At 41.6% G+C, this 24,749-nt stretch overlaps 1 protein-coding gene across 8 annotated transcripts in view; it reads right to left on the bottom strand.

Annotated features, from left to right (window-relative positions):
* The window catches only part of PCLO (piccolo presynaptic cytomatrix protein), a 732,405-nt gene that overhangs the window by 25,559 nt on the left and 682,097 nt on the right, over positions 1–24,749 (bottom strand). For all 8 annotated transcript variants that reach the window (XM_077264661.1, XM_077264660.1, XM_077264664.1 and 5 more), the window contains one exon: positions 21,299–21,357. In XM_077264661.1, coding sequence (XP_077120776.1) covers positions 21,299–21,357 — 59 coding nt within the window. The remainder of the gene's footprint in view (positions 1–21,298; positions 21,358–24,749) is intronic.

The raw sequence follows: 24,749 nt of genomic DNA, 5'->3' as shown, positions 1-24,749 counted from the left end.
ACTCAGGAATACACTCCAGACTCACGGATGACACAAGTACAGTAGTCAGGCAATTTTTACTACAATTAGGACCCCATTTAACAATGTCCAGAGATTCCCAGTTTATCACAGAGTTATGTAATTGTAACCAGGGGAACCCCAACACCAGTCGCCCAGGCAGATTGTCCATAACAAAACATGAAATACGTTCCTGGTGTAGGGAACTCACTTTAAGGAGAAATTCCTCTGAAACAAATTTGACAACATTCTTAGCCAGAGGTATTTTGTCAATGGCAACAATATGAATAGGAGTCTCCCGCCTTACTGTCCCTAACTTACACTTGGACACCAAGTCAGAGTCAATGAAGTTCATGGATGACCTGCAATCTACAAAGGCAGAAGTGGGCGTGGAGCCACTCCCACAACAAAGTTCCACTTCCAACAACATTTTTGAAACTACAGAAAAAGGCACCTGAGAGTCTTGGTGACTTCCACGACAATCGCCCAGACTCAGAAACTTGGTAGTCAGTGGGCAGTCCTTTTTACAATGTCCGGGATCTCCGCAGTAAAAACACAGCTTTCTTACACATTGCCATCTCCTCTCCTTCTCCTCGAGGTTGGTGGCCCTTGCCTTCATAGGTTGAGATGGTGGCAAAATAACAGGACCAAAAGGAAGCAATGGAACGTCTAGCTGTGTAACACCTCTCTGCCGCAGCCTCCGATCCATGCGGACAGCCTGAGTCATAGCTTCCTCCAATGAGCTGGGAGGAGGATGGAGAGCTAGAGCATCCTTCAGGTAATCCGACAGTCCACTCCTGAACTGACCTCTCAGCGCGGAGTCATCCCAGGACACCTCAGTGGACCATAGACAGAACCCGGAGCTGTACCGCTCGGCTGAGTACTTTTCCTGAACCAGACCTATAATAGTGTCATCTGCCAACCTGACACGGTCCGGTTCATCATAGATAAGTCTTAGAGCCTCAAAGAACCTATCTACTAACATCTGTTCAGGGGTAGTAGGGGGCAGCGAGAAAGCCCAAGATTGGGGATCCTCCCAAAGTAAGGAGATAATAATCCCCACCCACGGAGTCTCATTCCCAGATGATCAGGGTCTAAGGGAAAACAATAATTTACGACCCTCCCTGAATGTACAAAATTTATGTTTTAGCCAGAAAAGGTGTCAGGAAGCTTAACCGAGGGTTCGGGAGAGTGCGAAACAACATCTACTGAATCACCAGGTCGACTAACAGCATGAAGGGTGGTTCCCTTCACGGTCTTAATAGTCTCCGTCAGCTTTTTTCTTAAGTGAGTATGAGACGTGGCAAGGGTCTGATGTTCCACCAAAAAATCCCGCATCATCTGTGACAAACTGGACACTTGATCCGCCAAGTTACAAAGCAGATCCATGACCAGAGAAAAAAAATGCAAATTCCCCTTTAAATGTGTGGTCAGTGATATTGTGATGCGGCTGCAGTGCAGCGTAGCGCAACCTCCACCAGGGTGTGCTGGCGAGGGAAGAGAGACCGCACACTCACAGCGCAGCAACACTGAGCAGCCGCACAGGTGTCACAGGTAACGAAAAAGTGGTCAGACGAGCTGAGTCAGAACCTGTCAGAAGCAGAAGTACCAGAAGTAACAATGCATGTAGTCAGAGACAAGCCAGAAGTCAAAGCCAAATGGGAGCGCAGTATCCAAAACGTGAGACATAAGACAAAGTCAGGGTACAAGCCATAGAGTTAAAGCCGGTCGGGGAACGTGGTATCAGAGACGGAAAACAAGAGGCGGGGTTCAGAGATCACGCCGAGTCATACACTGTAGGGAAAGAGCCAGATGAACACTAAATCACGGATAGGGATTGGGTCTAATACAAATACGGGAAGTCAGGGGCAGAAGGATCACCAGGGTATATAGGTCAGCTGCTCTAGCCTGGAAGCATGAACTATCACTGATGCTGGCCAGCAGACTGCAGAGGACTTAAAATTTCCAGCGAGCTCCAAAACAAGGCTGAGGGGATTAATCCCCGCATGACCAGTCCAGAAAGAATAAAGGTATAATTTTAACAATACTTTTAGATTAAAAATATTAAAATGGTGGGGAGCTATGCAACAAAGAAAGTTCACAAAGAAAATGTATTACAGCATACAATTTCAACTATGGAGACGGAAATACGATTTCTAGGGTAGGAAATGCAACAGCTCGTTATGAATTAGATGAGCTGTGGCATCACGTGTCCACTGGCCACTTGACAAATGTCACCAAAATTTGGTTAAACTTCGGGTTATGCTAAAATTTTGTGACTTTTCAAAGTTTTAATGCCACTTTTTTGGAGTTAAAGCTTTGATGAATCTAGACTACTACAATAAACTAGCCTAGGAGCAATAGAGGAAATTGAGCAATGAGCTTTATCAAATGCTCATTCAGCAGATATATTTGATCGAATGTACCATCTGCAAGGTCCAGTATGTGGGCTGCAAAGGTCCTCTGAAAAAAAGAATTAGGCATCTCTCTCATGCCAATAATTGTGAAGCCATCTCCACATCAGCAGAATCCAAACATTTTACTAGTATACACAAAGGAGATGTAACAGGCTTAAATTTTTCGGGTATATAAAAAGTATATAAGCCACATCGTGGAAGGGATCTCAGGCACAAACTTATGAACAGGGAAACATTCAGGATCTTTATGCATGAAACCCATACATCCTCAGGGTTAAACTTGAGACAGGATTTAATCCTCCAGTGCCTGCAATACTGCTGCTTATAAGACATGAGCATCATTTGGTTTCATCGTTATGCTTTTTTCTGTGTATTGCACTTATTTTATTTACTGCTGACACGTGTCTGCTGGCATATCACATCATACTTGAACACACTCCATTAGTTTAATTTTTATTACCTATATATTCCCTGACAACAGCAGTCAAGATAGACCATCAGTAAGACAGATTCTCAAAACACGTAGGTCCTGTTAACAGTATTTTATACTACATTGCCTTTTGTGAGGACACAGCACTGTATCTTAATTAACTAGGTGTCGTCTATTTTCAGCTAAACAGGAAGAATAGGCTGTTATCTATAAGCTGACTTTTCAAGTTATGCTTTTTTCTTCAGTTGGTCAAGAGTCTGAAATGTTGATTCTTCTTTCATGCAGGGTCATGGAACAATGATGTTTGCTGATGTGCTCATTACACGTTGTCCAGGCCAGCTAGTTCGCTGGCTTGCAAAACAGAGGAGGAAAAACAATGCAAATGGATCACCATTCTTCCCCTTTACCTGAGAAGGCTGGTTTGAAGGACATTTGTTAACTATAAAATAGGGAGATACTACCAGATATAAAGAGAGACAGATATTCAGCCAAGACATCCAAAAAGCAAAATGCTAAGCGTCAGGATTTTCCCGCTGCATGGGATAGATCCCAAGCATTACCTGCTCCTGCGGTCTCCCAATCAGGTCCGGCCGAGGTGGGAGCTGCTCAGTACAGACACTGGTCCCAGCGTTTTGCTCAGGCTCATTGTATTTGACTCTCCCCTCTCCAGTCTATCCTTAATGCAGCAGCCAGGGTTTTCCATCTAGCTAATCGGTATTCAGACGAGTCCATTCTTTGCCAGTCGTTACACTGGCTGTCCATTCATTATAGAATCCAATAGTACTTGTTCTCACCCACCAAGCTCTCCAAAGTGCGGAACCCCCTTACATCTCCTCCCTCATTTTGGTCTATCGGCCTAACCAACCGCTGCGCTCTGCAAACGACTTTCGACTAACCTCTGCAGTAATTCGTACCTCCCACTCCCAACTCCAAGACTTCTCCCATGCTGTGCCAATCCTCTGGAATGCTCTACCCCAAGATATTAGGACCATCCACAATTTGCATAGTTTTAGGCGCTCCCTAAAAACACATTTGCTCAGAGCGGCCTATCACGTTCACTAATCAAAGTCATTTTATATTTGTGTGTGTGTATGTAGCCCATTCACTACTTCCATCTATCCCCCACCCCCAGAAAATGGCTGGACCATCATTGTAAATACATCATTGTAAATACACACCTGTACTTTGTATCTCCCCCACTTCATTGTAGATTGTAAGCTCTAACAAGCAGGGCCATCTTGTTTTGCTTTAATTATTGTATTGTTAACGTTGTTACTTATGACTGTTGTGTTTGAAACTGTTAAACTGTAAAGTGCTGCAGAATATGTTGACGCTACATAAATAAAGATTATTATTATTATTATTTGGTTGCTACTGGCTTTCCAGTCAAACCTATGGTAACCAGTGATAGGCAGGTGCAGCCTGATGCTCGGGAGTCTAAGTCCAGAGATCGCCCTACTCAGCATGTCTGTGAGGTGGTGTCTGCTCATTGGTGCTTGGATGGTTGCCGCACCGACGAGGTGGCAGACCCGGATTGGCCAGCGGGTGACATCTCGGCCGACTGGGCGTGAGTGCATGGGGTGGAGCCTTGTGTATAAAAGACCCCCAGCGTGCATGCGGCCGCTTTAGTATCACTTATATGTGGTGTATGTGAGTGGATACGCTACCACTCTGTTTGTACGTGTCGCTCTATACTCAGAGAGTTCTTGCTTTGGCATGTAGGGTCAGGACTGGGTAGCTACACCTTGGCTTAGCATCTGTTTCCTACATGTGTGTGGTTAGCACAGTTGAGTTACAGAGCAAGTCCAACCCTCAGATTATACCTCTCGGAAGAAAGCATCAGGGCTTTGCACCTAGCGTCACATGAGCTCTTCCTTTGGCTCAGAACAGTTTAGTTGCAGAGCGAGCGCAATCCACATGCTTTCATCCCTGTGATGTTTAACAGGGTATAGTACTCAGCACTCTGAGTGCAGTACCTCTCAGTGAAGTAACTGAGCTTGGTAGCTTGCATCCTGTTCATACTGTGTGGAGTTAACTCAGTCTGATTTAGGTTAACGCTCGCAGCTTTGTTCCGCCATTGTTCGCACTAGCAGCAGTTATCCATCTCTGCGCAGTGGACTCCGGGTTGTGATTACACCTTATTATTTATTTTAATTTAGTACAATCTGCCAACCCTAACACAAAGTCAGTCACTGTTTTTCTCTACAATTGTCTATTCTTAGCAGAGTGGTTCTATAGATTATCCACACATCTGCACAGACCATTGTTAAGACAGCATCCTGGTTTTTAATGAACTTCCTGAAATTTCCCTTGGGATAAAGTTATTAATGCATCTGTCAAAATAATTGTACAGAGACAGATATTTTGTGAAGACATGCAAACATCCAAAGGACCAGAGAATTTTTACAGGACAGCAGCCAAGACATCATGGCTCCATCACGAGGTACGCAGACTTGTCATTCTTCAGGATACCAGCTTAGGGGACCTCCACCCCACCTGGAAGAATACAGATTTGCTCCATTGACTATCGCTGAATCATGGATACGTTTATGAAAGCCAGGAATAAGAACCACCAGTCGCCTGGCTCCATGGAGATGTTTGGAGAAGCCAGGTTGTGAGTCTACGGTCTACTGGCCTTGTACCTGAATGGACAGTCATCTTCCTAAGCTTGTCGTTACTTTCTTTCTGTGCATGCCACAGGTGGGGTAGTCGACCCTGGGAGCTCTGAAGTAATAGCTGCTCTTATCACGGTGAGTCAGCGGAAGGGTGAGACTCTGTAATTTGCACCAACTTGGGTATTTTGCTGTGGCTGTTTATGCTTTATTTGCCTGTTTTGTGGTACAATAAAGTATTGCCACACTATTTTAATCTCACCCTGTGTTGTCTGAGTAGCATTAAACCCATGGTACAAGGAGAGCGGGTGTTTGGTGGGATGATCCCTGGTCCATGCAGTTTCGGCTAGCGGACCAGGGAACCTGCTGACCCCCTGTGTCTCCACATCTGTATTTTTTGAGGGTTTTTTTAACAATTGAATAAATGCTAACTTTTACTTAGAAAAAAATTCTCTATTCCAGCTGGATCATTTCTTCATTCTTTTCAGCAGATACCAGGACAAAGCACAACTTCAGCAAGAGCTATATATTTTCTTCTTGAATATCAAATCAAACGTGGCCAAGTGCTTTAATTAAGAAAGTAGTCATTCTAATTGTCACTATTTTTGAATTATTTAAACAGGGTTTTACTAGTTTAATATTGAAGGCCTATCATTAGGATAACATATCAATATCGATTGATGGGGGCTTAACTTCAGACATATCCCCAATTAGTTGATAAAATAAGAAAAAGAGCTCCACTGACCTCAGCTTACAATTTTACAATGTTATTGTTCTGTAAATTTTGTGGTATCCTGTGCTTGGTACTGCAGAATTCTGCAGCTCATCTCATTCAAGTAAAAAATGGGACTGAGCTACAATGATATGCACCACCACTACAAAATGTATGGTGAATACTGTATGAAACACAGTATTGTCTGGAGTGCCACTGATCAGTCAATCAGCTAATTTTTGTGGTTAGTACAGTCAGACCTTAACAAATCCGAAATTGATGGCCTTTCTTAAAGATACAGTACTGTGCAAAAGTTAGGGCGGTGTGGAAAAAATGCTACAAAGTAAGAATGTTGTCAAAAATAGAAATGTTATGTTTATTTTTATCAGTTAAAATGCAAAGTGAATGAACAATATCTAAATCAAAATCAAATCAAAATTTGGTGTGACCATCCTTTACCTTCAAAACAGCATCAAAGTACAAATTCTTCTAGGTACATGTGCAGAAATTTTTGAAGGAATTCAACAGGGAGGTTGTTCCAAATATCATAGAGAACTTACCCCAGATCATCTGTGGATGCAAGCTTCTGCAAATTCTTCTGTCTCTTCATGTAATCCAAGACAAACTAAATGATGTTGAGATCAGGGCTCTGTGGAGTTCATTTCATTACTTCCAAGACTCATTGTTCTTTTTTACATTGAAGATAGTACTTAATGACATTGGTTGATGATCTTAACATCGTCTTTGTGACATTACATGAAAGACAGAATGATTTGTGTAGTCATACAATCACAGATCTGTGGTTAGTTGTCCAAGATGTTTGGAACAATCTTCCTGTCGATTTTCTTGGCAAAATAAAATATAAAGTTGCACATGGTTCTTTAGTTTTCCCATTTAGTCTGTGCTCTATTTGATGCCATTGTTTTTCCTGAATCACTTTAGCTATGGCTTATTGATTAAAACTATGCAGCATTTAGAAAGCAAAGTCAATCACTGTTTTTCTTTACACTTGTCTTCTCTCAGCAGAGTGGTTCTATAGATTACACACACCACTGCACAGACCAGGAATAAGGCAGCATCCTGGTTTTTAATACACTTCCTGAAATGTCCCTTGGGCTAAAGTTATTTATGTATCTAACAAAATAATTGTTTTATTTAAGTACTTTACAAAATGGTTTTATTTGAAAAAGTCACTATATTAAGGGCATTTGTGGTAACAGGGAAACCAAAAAAATGTAAGTTAATGAAGACAGGTTTTTATGCTGTTCATAGACAGGCTGTCACTTAACAGCAAGTCATTATGCTTCAGTTACCCAGGATATTTTTTTGTAAAAACTGGTAGTTCTTCCATGTGTTTATTATTTATTTCTTTATTTTGTTTATCTATCACCAACATTTTTCACAAATGATATTGCCTTTCCTCACTTTAGTCTCTGTCTGTTGACTAGTAATATAGCTCAACCAAATCCACATTGATTTGCTAGGATGCCAATTAACTTATCAGTATGATTTTGGAGTGTAATAGTATACCAGAATATTTGAAGGAAAGCTATGCATTCACAGGGAAAACATCCATGCAAATTTTGAACCACGGCTACTCTTTGACCCCTTTTACATGTATGTCTTAAGTTTTTCTCCATGTATATGGTCAATCAAATGCATTATCTAAAATAATAAGATCCCAGGAAATTCTGAGCAATTTTGATGACTGAACATGCACTAATATATGTACCATTGTTGTTCAAAAAGGAAGTCTGATAGTGCTGAAATCTGCATTAAACTAAACAGGTTCTTTTAACTATAGAGCAGCCTTTTTTGGAAAGTTTTGTTGGCTAGCTTAGTGCTGTCGAACAATTCAGCAGGGAATGGAGTGCTGAAGGAAAGGTGCTCCAGTCTGCATGGCCATGCCCATAGTGCACTGGTACTTCAATTGTTTTAGTCCCCTGATATCTCAATCTTGTGTTATATGTGTTAAGTTAAAGTTGGCTACATCTGTACACTGACAAGAAAAAGGGTAAGAATGTTTAACTTTTGACTTTCAGGCTCCATATCTCAACATCCAATACTGCTTCAAATGTGAGGCTATCATCATTTTATAGACATTCATCTTGGCTATTTCATATATAAATTTAACTTGTAATTATTTAGCATATGCTTAGTTCTGCAGATTCTTGTCATGTCACTGCATTGTATCTGTTTTGCTCCTACAAATATAAATTAAAATTTTTATTATTTAGCTAGTATTTTATAAATCCACCTTTGGCTTTCAACACTGCTTGAATCCTTCTGAGCATGCTCTTGATCACATTCAAGCATGTATCGACCAAAATCTGATCACAGGCCTCTTCTACACGTTTCCAAAGTTGGTGCATACTAGTCAACTCACTTTTTACTTCAACAAGTGTTTGAATGAATCTGGGGACTGGAGGGGCCAATTCAGCAGCTCTACTTCATTGTCACTGAACCACTTCTTTGCCAATCTCAACGTAAGCTTCGGGTCATTCTACTGCTGGAAAACTATGTTGTCCTTTTGATACCTATAGAACTGAAGTGTATGAAGTAATTAATCTTGTAAGATACTCACAAATAGCTCAGCATTGAGACCACCATTGATCCTGGTCAAGTATCCAACGTCCTTAGCTGTGAAACAACCCCATATCATCAAGCTTCCTCCACCAAACATGACAGTTTGTTCAATTTCTCGATAAGTTAGCCCTTTTTCCCCTTGTTTCTTCTAGACCCATTTGCACCCATCAAAGCCTAGTCTATCTACTTTCATCTCATCTTTCAAAATCACCCATTTCTAATCTTCTACTGTACACTTTTTATAATTTTTTGCAAACTCGAGCCGACGTGTCTTATGACGATATTACAGTTGAGGCTTCTTCACCTTTTTTTGGGCCACCATTCCATTGCATGATGCTTGCATGGATGTCTGTGATCTCACTCTTACGAAGCATATCAGCTACCTCTACTGCCATGTTTGTCGCACCAGAACTGATAGACCTTGTGATGTGCCGACTTGTTGACTCCGACATTTTGCCTGGACGTCCACCTCTTGGCTTTTGAAAGGATGGACAGACTTCATTTTGATTTTTGGCATTTCCAGGCCACCATACCATCCTGTCATCCTTCCTGGCTCCTTGCTGCTTCACTGCCTAACCTACAGCTGCATTCTTCCCCAATCCAGGATCTCAGATTACAGCTATCCACAGCATTGTGTGCACAATCTTGAAGCTTCTTAAAGGTATAGTAAACGAAGGCATCACCAATGCTAAATAAGGAAGGGTCACATTACTAAGACATTCCAAAGTTTTTTATAACAGTCTTCGCTACAAAAGTGACAAACTGCATTGATAAACTGCATTGATAAACTACACTGCTAGTCAGCAAGGACAATACCAAATGTAAAGTTGCTGTCTACTAACCACTCAAATAACAATTGCTACAGATCTGTAAATTGTTTCAATTTTCAATTGTAGCAAATATTTACTATTGGATCCATTTAGCCTAAAGCTGGCCATACACATTATACAGCTGTATGATACTTCTGCCAATCATTTGGTGGAGCGCTCCTGTGTTCTTTACTAGAGAGCCACTGACTGGCACATTGGCTGGTGGCTTATCCCAAGGAGAACAATATGATCAGCACTCTGAAATTGGTCCACTATAACATAAAAAGCCGACGTCTCCAGTAAAATCTTGGCAGCTTTATTACATTTTCATTAAAATCAGGTCACAAACAGGACAGTGTTCTGTGTTGGCGTGTTTCGACTTTAGCAATCTAAATCGTAACTCTGAAATGGGACATGTGTGATCGTATCTCTCTAAACCACAAATTAGCAGGCATTCCAATAAACATTAGACTATTGGCTAAAGCCATCAATATTGGCAGGTTCAGCCAACTCTGAAATTGGACATGTGTAATCGATTCTCTCCGAACCACAAATAAGCAGGCATCCCAATAAACATTAGACCATTGGCCAAAGCCATTGATATTGGCAGGTTCAGGCAACATTAGTCTAATGTATATGAGGGCCTTTAGAATGAAAACAAAATGATTTCCATTCACTAAAATCAATAGATGTTTAAATGATGTGGAACTACAATACAATATATATGTTATTAGTAAAAGGAGTTTGTCAACACAAAATGACTATTCAAACCAAGCATGGCACCTTGTGTGGAAAAAAGTAACTGGGAAGGAGTACTAAATTGCTCTCCTATGCCAAGTGAACACTGAGGAGCTCAGTAGCATATCGGAATAAAGAATGATTTCTGACAAAGTAATGGATTTAGTCACTAAAAAGTAAGATTTTTATTAGGGATATGACACATGGTGCTGTAGGTGGTCATTTTGTACAGAAAGACTCCTATTAAGTTGTACAGTATTTAGGAAACAAGATCCACATTTGAACAACAAGATGGGGTTTCAATCTATCCCTACTTTACAAAGCCTTCTTCTGACCAGCAATTATCTCCTATACACCAGAGAGCTGGCTCTGCTAGTTTCTGGCCGACCAGCTTTATCTCTTAGAGAATAAAAGGGTCTGCAGTCCGAAAGTGGACATGCCATATCCTTAGCTCCCCTGACAGATGATGTCAGAGGCCCCCATACACAGACCAAACAAACCAACATCAGCATGATGAGTCGACGTTTGTCTAGTGCATATGTGGGCCTAAAGGTACCGTTACACTAAGCAACGCTCCAGCGATATAGACAAAGATCCGACCTAAACTAGATCGCTGGAGCATCGCTGTTAGGTCGCTGTAGAGACGTCAAACACAGCAGCTCCAGAACGATGCAGGAGCGATCCAGTGACGTAACGGCGACTCACTTATCATTCACGCTCCATGTAAAAACATTGCTGACATCGTTGCTTTTGCTGTCAAACACGACGATACACGCCGTTCTGACGACCAAATAAAGTTCTGGACTTCTAGCTCCGACCAGCGATATCACAGTGGGACCAGATCGCTGCTGCATGTCAAACACAACAAGATCGCTATCCAGGACGCTGCAACATCACGGATCGTTGTCGTTCTCGTTGTAAAGTTGCTGAGTGTGAAGGTACCTTTAGATGAGTCTGAGTTTGTCTAGTGGATATGTGGGCCTTAGATTAAACCTGGCAAAAACAATTGGAGGCCATGGTTGTAGGCTGTAAGGATGTGATTTTTGATCGGTGATGAAAGATTGTGTTGTCAATTTAAACTGCAGCCTATAAAAAGAGACCATTTATGATATATGTAGTCATTTAAGTCTGATTAGAGACCAGTATTGAGTACATTTACTATCCAGCTTGTGGATAATAATAAATGTAATTGATCCAGCAACACTTTTAGCTATTATTTTGTATATACCGACTTTACAGAATTTACAGATAGTTGGGGATATTTGTATTTAATATCAAGTTCTCTTTAGGTAGCTCTCACAAGGGAAGTAATACCGTAAGTACCAGATATAATTTTTTGTTTTCTGATTTATTGTGAAATGATCATACAGAAATTATTTTTTTTTTATAGTGGATGAGAAGTTTCTATATATAAAGCTAGCTCATATTTTAAGTAATGCCTACGGAAAAAATATTAGTTCAAATGACTGCAAAATATTATAGTGACCCTGTAGGTCATTTGCAAATGATAAAATAACTGATGTCACAGAAATACTCTTAGAACTTTTCTTAGATGTCTAACTATATTGCAAGATCAATACATGTGAAGATACAGTATAGTAAGTATACTGACTTAATGGTTTATGATAGCAATACCAAGAAATAGTGCCTTATTCTTGTCATTAAAAGTACAATCATGGAAGTGTAGAGAGTGTACAGATATTTAAAAGACACAAGAACATGATGGTTTTGTAAGATTCTAATGCAGTTTGCTACCTTAACAAGTATTGAAAATTAAAATGTAGGCATCCATACTAAAGGAGCATAAACTTTGCTCCAAATAGCAATCGTTACTTTAAATTGGTAAAATTTTTAGAAAATATGATACTTAAATGTATATTAAATAAGTAGAAAAATGTGTATTATGTTAACAAATACAACTCAACAAAATATTCCTAAAGAAAGCCTCAAAGCAAGAGGTTAAATTATTTTAGAAGACAAAGATTTAAGTTTATTATTAAAGGGAATCTGTCACACCAAAAAAAGGCCTATAAATAGTGTTGAGCAATACCTTCCGATATGCATTGGTATCGGTATCGGATAGTATCGGCTGATACCGGCAAAATATCGGATCTCGCCGATACCAATACCCGATACCAATGCATTTCAATGGGACGCAAAGTATCGGAATGGTTCCCAGGGTCTGAAGGAGAGGAAACTCTCCTTCAGGCCCTGGGATTCATATTCATGTGTAAAATAAAGAATTAAAATAAAAAATATGGATATACTCACCTCTCCGGCGGCCCCTGGACTTTACCGATGTAACCGGGAGCCTCCGTTCCTAAGAATGAGCACGTGAAGGGCCTTCGATGACGTCACGGCTTCTGATTGGTCGCGTGAGCGCTCATGTGACCGCTCACGCGACCAATCACAAGCCGCGACATCGTCGAAGGTCCTTCACGCGCTCATTCTTAGGAACGGAGGCTCCCGATTACGGCGGTAAGGTCCAGGGGCTGCCGGAGAGGTGAGTATATCCATATATATATATATCCATATACTCACCTCTCCGGCGGACCCTGGACCTTACCGCCATAACCGGGAGCCTCCGTTCCTAAGAATGAGCGCGTGAAGGACCTGCGATGACGTCGCGGCTTGTGATTGGTCGCGTGAGCGGTCACATGAGTGCTCACGCGACCAATCAGAAGCCGCGACGTCATCGAAGGCTCTTCACGCGCTCATTCTTAGGAACAGAGGCTGCCGGTTACAGCGGTTAGATCCAGGGGCCGCCGGAGAGGTGAGTATATCCATATTTTTTATTTTAATTCTTTATTTTACACATGAATATGGTTCCGATACCGATTCCCGATATCACAAAAGTATCGGAACTCGGTATCGGAATTCCGATACCGCAAGTATCAGCCGATACCCGATACTTGCGGTATTGGAATGCTCAACACTACCTATAAACTAAGGCCACAGGCATCAGAGGCTTATCTACAGCATTCTGTAATGCTGTAGATAAGCCTCAATGTATCCTGAAAGATAAGAAAAACAGGCTATATTATACTCACCCAGGGGCGGTCCCGATGCGATGCGGTCCAGTCCGATGGGTGTCACAGTCCGGGTCCAGCACCTTCCATCTTCATATGATCACATCCTCTTCTTATCTTCTTGCCGCGGCTTCTGTGCAGGCGCACTTTGTCTGCCCTGTGTTAGGTGTTGAGTTCCAGCCACTGCACAGGGGGAATCTTGAACCACCTCCGCTGCGGTCTCTCATTCTCCTCCAGCCACAGTGGAGCCTGCTCAGCAGAGACGTCGGTCCCAGTGCCTGGGTCAGACAGATACTGCGCATTTGGTTACTGCTGGCCTTACAGGTTCAGCCATTATAACCAGTACCGTTCAGCGGCGAGCAGGCGCTCCTGGGACTAAGTCCTGCTTTTCTCCTTCTGAGCATGCCCAAGAGAAGACCTCTCATTCGAGGCTGGGGGTCACACACTCAGGTCCTGTAGCAGCTCCTATTGGTCCACAAGGAAGGTCCTGGAGAGCTACAGCTATAAAAGGTTCGCCTGGCCGCATGGCCATGCGCTAGTATAAACCTGTTATCGTGTGTGTGGTTGTATGCCTGTTCTAGTGATTGCTCCGTGATGTTGAATGCTCGCGAATGCTGTTGATAATTAGCACCTGACAGGACTAATCTATACACAAGAGCATGATCTGTACTGCGTCTAACCAGCAGTGACTGCCAGTGCGGTGCTGTACGCACTCTGTGTGGCTATCTTCTATTACTCCTGACAATCGGTCAGTGTAGGGTGGGAACTCCCGCTTGATCTCTGCATCTTCCTCAGGGCATCCTCAGGCGCGAGCTCAAAAGCCACCGAGGGTCAGAGTTGGATCAAGCACCAGCATAGGGGGGGTGAATTGCAGGGATCCCACAAGTACTCATTTGCTGCTTCCTGTGACAACTAACAGGGAACAGCGTTTCCTTGATTCCCTGCAACTCTGTGAACCAACAGAGTTCGCTCCTGTACAGACCGGGTGATGGAACCCGTGTCTATTCTGGTGTAGTACCGCCATATAGTGCCGCCATTACCTAGCAGCAAGTTCCACTCCTGCACGGTGGACCCCGGGCTGCAAAAGCACCTTTACTATCGTTATATTTACTCGGTGCGTTCCCCCAGCCCTAACATCCTGTTGAGGGGAGATGGGAAGATGGGAGGCGCCGGACCCAGACCGAGACGCCCATTGGACCGGACCGCACCGGGACCGCCCCTCGGTGAGTATAATATAACCTGTTTTTCTTATCTTTCAGGATACATCGGGGGCTTATCTACAGCATTACAGAATGCTGTAGATAAGCCCCTGATGCCTGTGGCCTTAGTTTATAGGCCATTTGTGGGGTGACAGATTCCCTTCAAATATTTAAAATGTAAAAGATGGTAACTTGATAATAAACACATGCTACATACCATGGACACACTGTAGCAAACCTTAATTTGCTATTTTATACAGCACCAGCCACTACACGTCAGATGAAGTCTTGATGAATCATGGTATTATAGTCTGTTAAGTTAAAGGTAGTTTGTGACCCAAGTTGGCAGTATAAACTAAGCACAAAGCCCGTAATAGATTGTACCTTTAGTTTTGTAAAAGCTTAATTCTTCAGTGACTGAACTTTAATTAAATATGCTAAATAGCATGCTCATTGCACTTTTGGTGTGGCCAAGAGGCTTAGTGCATCGTTCCACCCACTAGGTTTGAATTTTCCAGTCTTCCTCACTGGTGATTGATGTCATTGACCTGCCTGCAGCCAATACTGGCTGCAGAGAAAGCTCAAGCAATCCAGCGCTTATATTGGTGCCATATTACTGTGTCATACAAATTAGAGTATGTATGGAGTCATATTATGAATGTGTTCATAATCTCTTCACATCGCACCTTTAATGGGTTGTCTAGTCTTACACTACAAGTTTGCGGTGACTCTACACGTCTGCAGACTTGTCTGCACGCTGTGAGTATTCTCCGGTGCTGCCACTGTGCGCGTGACTGAAAGTATGTGATTTGAATATTTGCAGTCATGTGCCGCCTAGATGAGCACGGCCTCACTCAATGCAATTGTTTTGAGCAAGGCCGGATAAAGTCTAGTCAGAAAATATGCATATCACCTACTTGCGGTCATGTGACCCCCCACTCCCAGCTCCGGAGAAGTTGTGTACAGTGCACAATGTGAAAATTCACAAGTCTGCAGTCACTCTATGTGTAAGACCGGGCATCACCTTTAATTTTTTTGCAATGATGATCTATTTAGAATATAAATAGTATGAAAATACAACTATACTTGAAAATCAAAATTATTCACCCCCTATTACAAATTAGATGTATTATCATAAAGTACAAACTTTATTTTGCAATAAACCAATTAAACAAGATCAATTTAAATAGCTCAACTCAAGTAATATAACAAGTGGCTTTTCCAAATTCATCACCAAATGCCACCTTTAATGACAACTGCAGTCTCAGAAATATTCAACCCCTTCATGACAAGCGTTTTTTATACTTAGTCAAGCACCCTTTGCCTGTTATGATCTGATGCAACCGTGATGCATAGCTAGACACCAGCTTATGGCAATGCAATTTTGATTGAAGCTTTATGCATGTATATAACCAAACATTCATCTACAGTACATCTAAGTTCCCATTTTGCTAATTTTCCCCCTGTAAGAAGTAGTACAATATCTAATCTACATGAGCATAAAAGCATGGTGTCATATGCAAATATAGATAGCGTCTTACCAAGTCCAACATTAAGTGTATACTACAGTGGGGCAAAAAAGTATTTAGTCATTCAGCAATAGTGCAAGTTCCACCACTTAAAAAGATAAGAGGCGTCTGTAATTTACATCATAGGTAGACCTCAACTATGGGAGACAAACTGAGAAAAAAAATCCAGAAAATCACATTGTCTGTTTTTTTTATCATTTTATTTGCATATTATGGTGGAAAATAAGTATTTTGTCAGAAACAAACAATCAAGATTTCTGGCTCTCACAGACCTGTAACTTCTTCTTTAAGAGTCTCCTCTTTCCTCCACTCATTACCTGTAGTAATGGCACCTGTTTAAACTTGTTATCAGTATAAAAAGACACCTGTGCACACCCTCAAACAGTCTGACTCCAAACTCCACTATGGTGAAGACCAAAGAGCTGTCAAAGGACACCAGGAACAAAATTGTAGCCCTGCACCAGGCTGGGAAGACTGAATCTGCAATAGCCAACCAGCTTGGAGTGAAGAAATCAACAGTGGGAGCAATAATTAGAAAATGGAAGACATTCAAGACCACTGATAATCTCCATCGATCTGGGGCTCCACGCAAAATCCCACCCCGTGGGGTCATAATGATCACAAGAACGGTGAGCAAAAATCCCAGAACCACGCGGGGGGACCTAGTGAATGAACTGCAGAGAGCTGGGACCAATGTAACAAGGCCTACCATAAGTAACACACTACGCCACCATGGACTCAGATCCTGCAGTGCCAGACGTGTCCCACTGCTTAAGCCAGTACATGTCCGGGCCCATCTGAAGTTTGCTAGAGAGCATTTGGATGATCCAGAGGAGTTTTGGGAGAATGTCCTATGGTCTGATGAAACCAAACTGGAACTGTTTGGTAGAAACACAACTTGTCGTGTTTGGAGGAAAAAGAATACTGAGTTGCATCCATCCAACACCATACCTACTGTAAAGCATGGTGGTGGAAACATCATGCTTTGGGGCTGTTTCTCTGCAAAGGGGCCAGGACGACTGATCCGGGTACATGAAAGAATGAATGGGGCCATGTATCGTGAGATTTTGAGTGCAAACCTCCTTCCATCAGCAAGGGCATTGAAGATGAAACGTGGCTGGGTCTTTCAACATGACAATGATCCAAAGCACACCGCCAGGGCAACGAAGGAGTGGCTTCGTAAGAAGCATTTCAAGGTCCTGGAGTGGCCTAGCCAGTCTCCAGATCTCAACCCCATAGAAAACCTTTGGAGGGAGTTGAAAGTCCGTGTTGCCAAGCGAAAAGCCAAAAACATCACTGCTCTAGAGGAGATCGGCATGGAGGAATGGGCCAACATACCAACAACAGTGTGTGGCAACCTTGTGAAGACTTACAGAAAACGTTTGACCTCTGTCATTGCCAACAAAGGATAGATTACAAAGTATTGAGATGAAATTTTGTTTCTGACCAAATACTTATTTTCCACCATAATATGCAAATAAAATGATAAAAAAACAGACAATGTGATTTTCTGGATTTTTTTTTCTCAGTTAGTCTCCCATAGTTGAGGTCTACCTATGATGTAAATTACAGACGCCTCTCATCTTTTTAAGTGGTGGAACTTGCACTATTGCTGACTGACTAAATACTTTTTTGCCCCACTGTATATATATATATATATATATATATATATATATATATATATATATATATATATTTTGTGACAGAGTCACTAGTAAAGTACTGAAGGGGAGATATGTGTCACTGCGTGTGATGGTGTCAGTGATGTGAATCCAGATTATTTTCCTCTAGCACACTATGTGTTGTGAGGGCTAAGTTAAAGCTGACTACATGTGGACATTTATAGAGTGGGTGGGAAGATATCCACCTTATCTGCACCTGCAGAGTCGGCACAGCCGTGTGCTAACAGGACCTGTGAGATGTCAGTCATGTGATCAGTCACATGGGTGAGGAGTCACATGGTCTGGGTTTAACCCCTTTCTGACATCGGACGTACTATCCCGTCGAGGTGGGGTGGGCCCGTATGACCACCGACGGGATAGTACGTCCAGCGTGATCGGCCGCGTTCACGGGCCGATCGCGGCCGGGTGTCAGCTGACTATTGCAGCTGACATCCGGCACTATGTGCTAGGAGCAGTCACGGACCGCCCCCGGTACATTAACCCCCGGCACACTGCGATCAAACTTGATTGCAGTGTTGTGGCGGTACAGGGAAGCATTGCGCAGGGAGGGGGCTCCCTTCGGGCTTCCCTGAGACCCCCGGAACAACGCGATGTAATCGCGTTGCTCCGAGGGTCTCTTACCTCCTCCTCCCTGCAGCAGGCCCGGATCCAAGATGGCCGCGGCATCCGGGTCCTGCAGGGAGGTGGCTTCACTGCGCCTGCTCAGAGTGGGCGCCGGGAAGCCTGAATCTGCGCACCTCAGATCGCCGATCTGACACGGTGCACAGCAAAGTGTCAGATCGGCGATCTTACACTATAACATGATGCCCCCCCGGGGCAATGTTATAGTGTAAAAAAAAATGTCCACATGTGTAGAAAAAAAAAAAATCCAAAAAAAAAATCCCCCCCAAAATATATATATATATTGTTCCTATAAATACATTTCATTATCTAAATAAAAAAAAATAAAAGTACACATATTTAGTATCGCTGCGTCCGTAGCGACCTGACCTATAAAACTGTCCCACTAGTTAACCCCTTCAGTGAACACCGTAAAAAAAAAAAAGAGGCAAAAACAACGCGTTATTATCATACCGCTAAATAAAAAGTGGAATAACACTCGATCAAAAAGACGGATATAAATAACCATGGTACTGCTGAAAACGTCATCTTGTCCCACAAAAAACGAGCCACCATACAGCATCATCAAAGAAAAAATAAAAAAGTTATAGTCCTCAGAATAAAGCGATGCAAAAAAAATTATTTTTTCTATAAAATAGTTTTTATCGTATAAAAGCACCAAAACATAAAAAAATGATATAAATGAGGTATCACTGTAATCATACCGACCCGAAGAATAAAACTGCTTTATCCATTTTACCAAACGCGGAATGGTATAAACACCTCCCCCAAAAGAAATTCATGAATAGCTGGTTTTTGGTCATTCTGCCTCACAAAAATCGGAATAAAAAGCCATCAAAAAATGTCACATGCCCGAAAATGTTACAAATAAAAACGGCAACTCGTTCCGCAAAAAACAAGACCTCACATGACTCTGTGGACCAAAATATGGAAAAATTATAGCTCTCAAAATGTGGTAACGCAAAAAATATTTTTTGCAATAAAAAGCGTCTTTCAGTGTGTGATGGCTGGCAATCATAAAAATCCTCTAAAAAACCTGCTATAAAAGTAAATCAAACCCCCCTTCATCACCCCCTTAGTTAGCGAAAAATTAAAAGATTAAAAAAAAGTATTTATTTCCATTTTCCCATTAGGGTTAGGGTTAGGGCTAGGGCTAGGGTTAGGGCTAGGGTTAGGGCTAGGGTTAGGGCTAGGGTTAGGGCTAGGGTTAGGGCTAGTGTTAGGGCTACGGTTAAGGCTACAATTAGGGTTGGGGCTAAAGTTAGGGTTAGGGTTTGGATTACATTTACGGTTGGGATTAGGATTGGGATAAGAGTTAGGGGTGTGTCAGGGTTAGGGGTGTGGTTAAGGTTACCTTTGGGATTAGGGTTAGGGATGTGTTTGCATTAGGGTTTCAGTTATAATTGGGGGTTTTTCAGTGTTTAGGCACATCAGGGGCTCTACAAACGCGACATGGCGTCCGATCTCAATTCCAGCCAATTCTGCGTTGAAAAAGTAAAACAGTGCTCCTTCCCTTCCGAGCTCTCCCCTGCGCCCAAATAGGGGTTTACCCCAACATATGGGGTATCAGAGTACTCAGGACACATTGGACAACAACTTTTCAGGTCTAATTTCAACTGTTACCCTTGGAAAAATACAAAACTGGGGGCTAAAAAATAATTTTTGCGGAAATTTTTTATTTTTATTTTCATGACTCTGCGTTATGAATAGTGTTGAGCATTCCGATACCTCAAGTATCGGGTATCGGCCGATACTTGCGGTATCGGAATTCCGATACCGAGTTCCGATACTTTTGTGATATCGGGAATCGGTATCGGAACCATATTCATGTGTGAAATAAAGAATTAAAATTAAAAATATGGATATACTCACCTCTCCGGCGGCCCCTGGATCTTACCGCTGTAACCGGCAGCCTCCATTCCTAAGAATAAGCGCGTGAAGGGCCTTCGATGATGTCGCAGCTTCTGATTGGTCGCGTGAGCGCTCATGTGACCGCTCATGCGACCAATCACAAGCCGCGACGTCATCGCAGGTCCTTCACGCGCTCATTCTTAGGAACGGAGGCTCCCAGTTACGGCGGTAAGGTCCAGGGGCCGCCGGAGAGGTGAGTATATGGATATATATATATATGGATATACTCACCTCTCCGGCGGCCCCTGGACCTTACCGCCATAACCGGGAGCCTCCGTTCCTAAGAATGAGCGCGTGAAGGACCTGCGATGACGTCGCGGCTTGTGATCGGTCGCGTGAGCGGTCACATGAGCACTCACGCGACCAATCAGAAGCCGCGACATCATCAAAGGCCCTTCACGCGCTCATTCTTAGGAATGGAGGCTCCCGGTTACATCGGCAAAGTCCAGGGGCCGCCGGAGAGGTGAGTATATACATATTTTTTATTTTAATTCTTTATTTTACACATGAATATGGATCCCAGGGCCTGAAGGAGAGTTTCCTCTCCTTCAGACCCTGGGAACCATTCTGATACTTTGCGTCCCATTGAAATGCATTGGTATCGGGTGTCGGTATCGGATGTCTATGTGTTGTGGTTTGGAGAAGAAACACTCCAAACGGTGGTGAACCCCTCAGACATATGGACTTTGCTATACGTTATCTTTTTGTTTTACCGTTATGGCAGAAAGGCTCTGCTTACTTTGCTGAACCCTGCTATGGTTTATGCTGTTCCACAATAAACCAGCAGGTGATTTACCACAGGAAACGTTCCTACCTTTGGACGCAGCTGAGTGAGTCAACCCCTCACTATATATATATCTATATATATATATATATATAAATATATATAATTATAAACATGAAAGTAAATTGTAAACATGAAAGTAAATTGAGATTGTCAAGTAAAGTGATAAAAAATGCCAGAAAATAATGCTAGCAATGTAGAAAAGATAGAAATATCATTGGAAATCCCACTGTAGATATTACCTTCTGTTTCAGTCAAGCCCAATCCAGTCTGGTCTTGTCCATTTTGGTTCATTTTGCCACTGTTAAAACCAAGCACATTATTATCAACCAGTCTGCTGAAATCAATTTGCCAATTATCTTAAGTGAGTCGAAGTGAACGCATTGTACCATTCCATATAGTGCACTACTTATTGCTAAGTGACCCATTAAATAATTTGAGACTTTTACCACTTACAACAGAGAGGCTGAGAGCCTATAGAAATGGAGACAGAAATAGCAATAATTAATATTTTATTGTTGATCCCTCAGAACCAATTGGACAATTAACCTGATCAATGACGTTAGTGATTGAAACATTTGCAGATTTTCACTTCTGCGCAGGGATCTAAGCCTATAAAGGCAGAACTTATTTGTTGGCTGCACACCACAAATACAAGGCCTGCTTTCTCGAATTACCACAAGACAAAAAAAGGTAACTTCAATAAGTATCAAAAGATAAATTGGATCCTAAGCTTATATGTTTAAAAACTAGGTATAATTGTCCATGCTAGTTCGGGACTGGTGCAAATCAATTCCACTGAGCATAAGGAGCATGCACACAGCAGTGCAACTGACATCTGGTCATGTTCAGGAAGAACATGGTGGCAGAGAAGAAGCTGTCTTCTCCTCCTCCCTGCTCTTCCTTCACACAAAGTGATATCCTTTACACTGTTGTGGGAATTAATTGACAGCGGCTCCGCACCTACAGGGAGAGCAGGGGAAATAAATCTTAGTTTTTAAACATTTATATTTAGCATATAGGGCTAATACAGGCATTGTTAAGGGGGTTGACCACTACTAGGACAACCCCTTGATCAAAATGTTTGGCCCCCATAAAATAATAAAGCTTATGCTCTCCTACCCCAATCAGCGCTGGCTTCGCTGTCCTTCAGACAAACCGAACATGAAGAGGAAGTTTGGGCTGCAACTGAACTCGGACTTCCTCTTCATACTCGATTTTTCCAAAGCCGGAGACAGTGACGCCAGCGCTGATTGGGTGCCAGCGTCACGTGTCAAAACAACAGCATGGGAGCCCCGGGACAGGAAATTTTGACAACGCAGGAAAGGCACCAGCACGGGAGGTGAGTATAACCTTTATTATTTTATTGGGGCCAAGCAAGGGGTATGAAAAGAAGTTGTCCAAGTAGTGGACAACTTCTTTAAAGATTGTCTCAGAAGGCTTATAAAGCACTCATAATAACTTTTGGGGGTAAATTCTGATAGGAAGTTCCCTTTAATAAGCTCCTCCAGTGTGATATATATTATGTATAAACCATTTGAATCATCTTTGGTATTGAATAGGTTAATAGCAATGGCTCCTTTTGAACCAAATCATGTAGGTTTCTAAAGAAATGGGCTTTAATTGTGAAAAAAGTCATAGAATTGTAGATTATTGAGTTTGCAAAAAATTATGTAATAATGTGACATCTTATGAGGTTAGTAGAATTGGTCACATGGTGTTCCATGAAGTCTCAACATCAGCTTGGAAGCAAAGGAGCTAGGACTGTGAAGAAACTAGTGTGCAAGAACAAAAATAAATAAAATAGGTGAGAATAACACAAAAAGATTTTTATGTTTTATCCCCTACCACAATATTCTTATATTTTAGAAAGATCATGTAACGTTGGACATGTTGCCCTGAGTGGTACTGTAATTACAATGCTATCTAGCCCTAGAAAACAAATAAAAATACTGGAAGATGTCATAAAATATCAAAATAATCCAAATTTATCTCTCCTGTTCCTTAGGAGATCAGCACATAATCTCCTGTCTTTGTTCATCAGTAACCAGTATGTGACCGCCGCAGCCAATCAGTGGTCATAGCGGTCACGTGTCATATTACTGGCATCATGTTTCCCACTGCAGAACTGTGATGCCAGTAGGAGTAACATATCAGCAATGTTGATGAATAGGGGTCCAGGTTCTGAATCTACCACCAAAGATGATGGCTTGCCCCTTTACTTCTGATTGCTTATACTCAGCTCTCATCAGAAAGCAGAGGAAATGGTTTACAGATTCATAGACTTGTAAACTATTCACTTTGCTCTCAGAGGGGTGTTGACCATAGCAAATTGGTGGGGACCTTAACACCTAAACCCCAACTAATCATGTCACTATGACATTTCAAATGACATGTATTCTATACACATTTCTGCATTACAGGAAAAATCTAAATTTTGAAATGAAAAAAATAAATACACTGCACTTAAATATATGAATAAAATAGTATAAAAAGACACATTTTACGAGATAGACATATATTCAAACTCATTACACCCAAAATTAATTGAAACCAAAATATGGCTTAACCAAAAAGTATTATAAGATCAAATGAAAGCGAATTTATTATAAAAGCCTTATCTTAAAACATTATAAGGATAACCAATGAAGCTGATTTTTTTTTTTTTTTTAATTTTTCTATAAATTTTATATTTTCTGATAAATTTCTTTTGTGGCTACTTGCTAACCTATTCTAAGAAACATGTTTTTTTCTAGCTAGATAAGTAAAATTTAATTACCCTTACTGTACATCTGGATTGCCTCAGAAGTCCTGTGATGGAATATTCATTTTCGACTGATAAACCATAATATGAGTTTGTCAGTGATCTAGGCAAGACCTTGATAAGCTAATTACTCTACATATATTTCGAATCTACAACTCATTGAAATTGAGTGCCTGGGTGGCCGAACTATGCTGTATAGAGTCTGTAACTGAAGCCGGTACAGGTCTACATTCAGCCCTTTGTTATTTCTGAAGGCCAATAGATCAGTACCAAGAAGAGTATTACTCTCTTCATCCTATGTCATTAGGAATGTCACCAGTATGTGACCATACAAATTTTTTATATTTTCATTTTCTTTTATAGGAACTTCTAAAAAAAAAAAATGTAAACAAAGTTGAAAGTGTAGAATATTTTTTTTCCCCTTCAAATTAGCTCACAGGCTTTTTTTTTAAGCAACCAGTTGTTAAATTGGGTTTAGGAGGAACTATAATCACTATATCTAATGTCCTGCATTTTTCTGCCACTGCCTCTATCTTTGAGATTGAAGCATCATCCTCATGTCCATAATGGCCAAGGCAGAGGTGCCGGGATGGCTGTGAAAATTATTAATGACTACTCCCTTTCTCTTGGTGTGGGGTGGACTGTCCACCGAACTCACCATGTCTAAGTGGCAGCCAATTTGGATGTAAAGATGTGGCACCGATCTCAGAGACGGAGGCAGTGGCATGCATTACTATGTATAGTCTATAGTCACATTTATTATGGGAGTTGAGTGTTGCTTTACAGGGGTGGTCCGAAGTCAAACTAAATGTAATTCTAAATCTCTATCTATTTAGTGCCATAATGTAGGCTATTTCCTAATATACTTGTATTAAACACTCCCTTTCCTTCTCTACCTACACTATCTAACTGCTGTTGTATTTTTTTCC

This window comes from Ranitomeya variabilis, chromosome 5 (genome assembly GCF_051348905.1).
Source record: "Ranitomeya variabilis isolate aRanVar5 chromosome 5, aRanVar5.hap1, whole genome shotgun sequence".
Classification (NCBI taxonomy): domain Eukaryota; kingdom Metazoa; phylum Chordata; class Amphibia; order Anura; family Dendrobatidae; genus Ranitomeya; species Ranitomeya variabilis.
This window is presented reverse-complemented; position numbering and strand designations above follow the sequence as displayed.